The sequence below is a fragment of the Cebus imitator genome, unplaced genomic scaffold (genome assembly GCF_001604975.1).
Source record: "Cebus imitator isolate Cc_AM_T3 unplaced genomic scaffold, Cebus_imitator-1.0 Scaffold82, whole genome shotgun sequence".
Taxonomy (NCBI): domain Eukaryota; kingdom Metazoa; phylum Chordata; class Mammalia; order Primates; family Cebidae; genus Cebus; species Cebus imitator.
The window spans coordinates 9145611-9151215 of NW_016107397.1; the positions used below are offsets into that span (position 1 = coordinate 9145611).

Sequence of the window (5605 nt, forward strand, 5' to 3'; positions counted from 1 at the left end):
TATATACATAAATACATAAAATAAAGTAGGCAGTCCATTTTTATTCTTCATAGATTTTGAATTAGGAAAAGGACTAAATAATTTGCATAGGTCAAGTTCACTCTCCTGTTTCTCCTCAAGACTGCAGGAAAATATAAGCTTCCTGCATTCTTTCTCCTTCATTTACGTTTAAAAGTTTCATTCTCCAAAATGAATCTGCTGAATAAAGAATTAATAAATCCCCATAACATGAACACCATCTGGGATGCTTACTATCCATGTACTTTTTGTGCTGCAGCAAAATGACTTCTAAACGAATCATCGTTGCAAAGAACTGACAATGAATGGATGAACTTTGACCTAAATGGACTTAACTTTTTACTTTAAAAATATTTTGAATCCAAACATAGTACAAGCTAAGAGCAGCTGATTCATAAAACAGAAGGCATCCTATTCACTTTTTCATCCTCCTCAGGGTCCTGAATCTTTTCAAATGAAGAAAAGTGGCCTTTGCCTCATCGGCCCCTTGCCTAGCCAGCCAAACTGGCTGCTTACTTATCTTTCACTGAGTTTAGCAATTATTCTACTAGAAATAGAACCAAAGATAAAAATCTCAGTTCCTACAATGGCAAAAAGTGATTCTGATTCACTCCCCAGCAACACTTCGTTCTTTAACATTTGGACATCTCCCTACTGTACACATACATGCAACGTGAACTTCTGATTTTCTTTGCAGGAGTGCTCCCATTCTGTTTCGCACCACGCAGCGGTAAGACCCAGCATCGAGCTTCTGCAGAGATGGAATAATATACCTGTTGAATGCCAAAAAGAAGTGTTAGTGCTTATATCCAGTGTTAACAGTCATATCTAACCAGCAGATGCTATTTTATCAAACAGTACCGGCATCTCATCTAGTATATGCTCAACAAATACTTTATTTTTGGTAACCTAATATCTGTGCAATCCTTCCCTAACCGAGACACTTACTAGAATTACCATTTATTTCTGAGATTATTGCACTAATACCTGTCTCCCCAAGAAGGCTGTAAATATCACCCAAAGCTAGGATCTACTCTATCTTATTCATCATTGCAACTCTGGTGTCTAGTACAGTGCCATGCACACAGGAGATATTACAACTGGTGGAATGAGAAAGGTTAAATAATTAAAAGTCATTGCATTTAAACTAGCCCTCTCAATAAAAAGTCATTTATAATTCTCTCTCCACAGAATGTCAGAATTTCCAAAGATTATTCCTAAAACTGGCAATAGTCTTAACACGATATCTGGTAACTCTCTACATGAAAGGGCAAACAACACTTTCAGGATGAGATGGTGTTCATCAAGGCAGAGAAAGCAATGCCATCAGGACGCCTCTCTCCAGTCACTAATGTGAACATATCACAGCACAGCATATTCACTTTCTTTCCTTACTTCTCCACATATGCCCAGACGTTAACTTTAAAAACTTTTTTCAGCTGATAAAAAAGTCATTTCATCTGTATTTTCCACTTCTGTGGCTATAAGAAATCATCCTTCAATTCCATGCCTGTCTATATTTTTTAGTATATCTTCAAAGGAAAAAAATAAATAAAAGATATAGTTTCTATAAAAGCCTTGCTTTAGGTTTACTGCTTAGTTTTGTTACTTAGGGTGTTTTAAAATCCATGAGCAAGTGAAGACATGTAACCAACAATCACTTGAAATGAGTTTTACAACTCCTGAGCCTACACCTAAACTGCCCAAGATGGTACAGTAATTGAGTTCTTGGCCAGGTTCACAAACAACTTAAGAGTAAGGTGTAAGCAAACTACATAGCTAAGAAAGAGTTAATATCTAAAATACATGAGGGGCCAGGTGTGGTGGCTCATGCCTATAATCCCAGCACTTTGGAAGGCCAAGGCAGGCAGATGACTTGAGGCCAGGAGCTCAAGACCAGGCTAGTCAACATGGTGAAACCCAGTCTGTACTAAAAATACAAAAATTAGCCGGTGTGGTAGTGTATGCCTGTAATCCCAGCTACCTGGAGGGGCTGAGACAGGAGAATCACTTGAATCTGGGAGGCGGAGGTTGCAGTGAGCTGAGATCACACCACTGCACTCCAGTCAGAGGACAAAGCAAGATCCTGTTTCAAAACACACACACACATACACACACACACACGCACACATACACTACATAAGGAAAAAATAGCTAAAAAGAAATACTTTTAATATGGGCAAAGACACTAGATACACATTTCTCCAAAGCCATACACATGGTCAATAGATGTATGAAAACGTGCTCAATGTCCCTAGTCATCAGGAAAATGCAAACCCAAACTGCAATGAGATGTCATCTTACCCCTGTTAGGAAGGCTACTATCAAAAACATGAAAAATAAATGTTGCTGACAATATGGAGAAAAAGGAACATGGGAATGTAAATTGGTGTATCCATTACGGAAAATAGTATAGAGGTTTCTTTAAAAATTACACAAATAACGACCATATGACCAGCAAATCCCACTTCTGGGTATAATTTCAAAGGAACTGAAACAAGGATCTCAGATGTCTGCACTCCATGCACACTGCAGCATTATCCACAACAGCCAAGACATAGAAACAACTCAGGTGTCTGCTGAGAAATCGAGAAAGAAAATGTGGTGTATACACACAATGGAATATTATTCAGCCTTAAAAAGAAAGAAATCCTGGCATTTGCTACATCGCATAAGATCCTCAGGTTCATCTAAGTGAAGCAAATCAGACACAGAAGGACAACTCCTACCTGATACCACTTATGAGAGGAATCTAAAATAGTCAAGTTCATAGAAGTGGAGAGTAAAATGGTGGCTACTAGCAGGTACAGGGGAGGGGAAATGGGAAGGAATCCAAGAGCAGGAAGTTTCGGCTATAGGAGATGAGTAAGCCCTACAGAGCTACTGCACAGCATAGTGTCTACAGGAAGAATACTGTACTATATATTTTAAAGTATGCTAAGAGATGTGTTTTTATCACACAAAAACAATAATAAAGAGGGCAAGAGGAAACTTTTGGAGGCGATGGAGAGATTTATGCCATATATGGTGGTGAAGGTTTCATGGGCGTATAATTATCTCACAAGTCATCAAGTTGTACACATTAATTGTGTACAGCTTTTTCTATATTTATCATATCAAAAAATAAAAACAAATGTCTGCAGGTTGCAGTTGAATAAGTTACATCATATTTGAACAAAAAAACAAAAGAGTAAGACTTGAGGCTTGGATACTTTTCACATATGGGAAGGTGTCTATCATAAGAAAGAAAAGAAACCAGCCTGGGCAACATGGCAGAACCCTTTCTCCACAAAAAGTACAAAAATTAGCCAGGTGTGGTGGCGTGAGCCTGTAATCCCAGCTACTTGGAGGGCTGAGGTGGGAAGATAGCCTGAGCCTGAGAGGTGGACGTTGCAGTGAGCCAAAATGGTGCCACTGTACTCCAGTCTGCGCGACAGAGCCAGAGCCTATTTCCAAAAAAAAAAAAAAAAAAAAAAGAAAGAAAGAAAAAGGAAAAAAAGAAAAGAAGCTCAAATAGACTAATTTCCAAAAAGGGGAGAATAAAACAGAGTGATGTATTCTTTACCCCCCCAAAAAAGATACATCAATAATACTTGTCTACAATTTGAAAGTATTTCCTTTTACAAACTATAATCAGAGAAACCTTTCCAAAATCGAGTAAAAGACAAAGTGTACACTAATTTGCTCAGTTCCCAAGTATACCTTGAATCACTTATATTCAACTCATTGCTCAGGTTTTTATTCAAGCATGTACAATTAGAAAACCTGAAAAAGGAACTGACAGGCATAATTTTAAGTGATTAAAACATTTGGACAACAGAAGTCATTCAAGATTAAGCAAATATTAATCAAAGTTTGTTTTCCCCTCTGATAATCTTCTTGAGCACCTAGGGAAGGATTAATAAAATCTTTTATAAAGAAAAAATATTGCTGAATTTTCATCTTAAAATTTTTGTTCTTGTATGTGGAATGGTTCATCTAAAACAAAATTAATTAGTGAATACGATTACAAAAACGGCAAATTGAACACAATGAGCCGATACCATTTATTTAAGTTACAAATCCAGACCAGGACTATGTGCAGTTTTGATTACTATAAGCTGTGATTACAGTAGAGGGGAGTTTTGATAAGCTTAAAACAAAGTCAACAAAAGTTTTTGGAAAGAAATAGCACAAGTCATTGCAGTATATATTTGAAACACTACAAAGACAGTTTTATCACTGCAACATAACCATATTTATATGACTGTTCATTCTACTTTTTCCTGTTTTTCAGTAGCTAAATAGGTCTTAAATTCTTATGAATTTCTATAGCATTTCTATGTACTAATGCACAAAAATAGAACTGCTTTCAAACACCAGGGAGAAACAGAGACAAAATTAATATTAAGCATATGCTGTTTTGTACCATCTCTTTATCTAATGTCTCACGAGGGAAAAAATACGAAAAAAAGTTGCAAAGTCCTCTACCTATTATGGGAATTCCTACACAAATTATGTTCACCTAACAGATGGGAATATTCATTGTAAGTCTATTGTTTATAAACACACATTTTTAAGCAGGCAAAGTTTCCTGGCTCTTTATAAGAAAGTATGATAAAATCTTAGCACCATATGCCATATAGAAAATGCCTTTTCCTATTTCAACTCTACACAGCAGGGAATGTTTGCATTCACTGTATCAAGGCAGAATTCTACTCAACTAACAGAATGTTTTCCAGGGCCAGTTCATCATCAGGAATGGCAAAGAAAATAAAACACAAAATCCAAACAAAAACCAAGGGCTTAAATGTCCATTTCTGTGAATAGGAGAATGCCTCAGCTGTGACCTGCAACTCTGAGTGTACCACGGAAACACCCCTAGAACCCCTAGAATTTCTTTAGGAAGCAGCATCAGGTCCATCTCATGGTCCATCCCATGAACAACTGCTTACACTAGACATCTGACATTTTCAGTCTGCCTAGGATCTGAACCGCTTCCCTATATTTGGAGAATTCTCCACCCTATGAGCTTTTGTGGAGATAGAGCTTAACTCAAATTAAAGGCTGAAAAGACTACATCTGGATATTTCCAGACCGCAGCCTCTACAGGTACCAGGTCTGAGACATAGCATGCTCAATTAGACAAATGTGCTCTGGATTTTTAAATCGGGCTGGTCATACCCAGGAAGAGGCTAAAGGAGAACTCAAATGACAGCAGCAGCAGTGGGGGCAGAGCGGAGCCCTAGTCCAGAGGAGCAGTGGAGTGTCCAGTGCCAGCTGGGGCAGTGGCTCAAGCAGTGATGCCCAGTGTGTGGTGGGGCCAGCAGCAAAACCCTCATGGGACTAGTTCTGGAGGAACTGTGGCTCACTCTGTTCCTGTCCAATCTCCAAGTTACCTAGTGATTGATTCTAAGGGCACCCCAATATCCATGCAACAACTAACACAAGAGAAAGTTGGTTTCTGTGGTTTTAGAACCCTTTAAAATTTCACTCCATAGAACACGGCCAAAATAATTTTGGCTGAAAAACATTCTTTTTTTCTTTTCTTTTTTTTTTTTTTTTTAGACGGATTTTCGCTCTTGTTACCCAGGCTGGAGTGCAATGG

General features: G+C 38.0%; 1 protein-coding gene across 1 annotated transcript in view; it reads right to left on the reverse strand.

Moving 5' to 3' along the window:
- SDK1 (sidekick cell adhesion molecule 1) overlaps nucleotides 1-5605 on the reverse strand; it is a 982297-nt gene that overhangs the window by 622028 nt on the left and 354664 nt on the right. The window contains exon 3 of the mRNA XM_017533779.2: nucleotides 685-791. Within this exon, the coding sequence (XP_017389268.1) occupies nucleotides 685-791 (107 nt within the window). The remainder of the gene's footprint in view (nucleotides 1-684; nucleotides 792-5605) is intronic.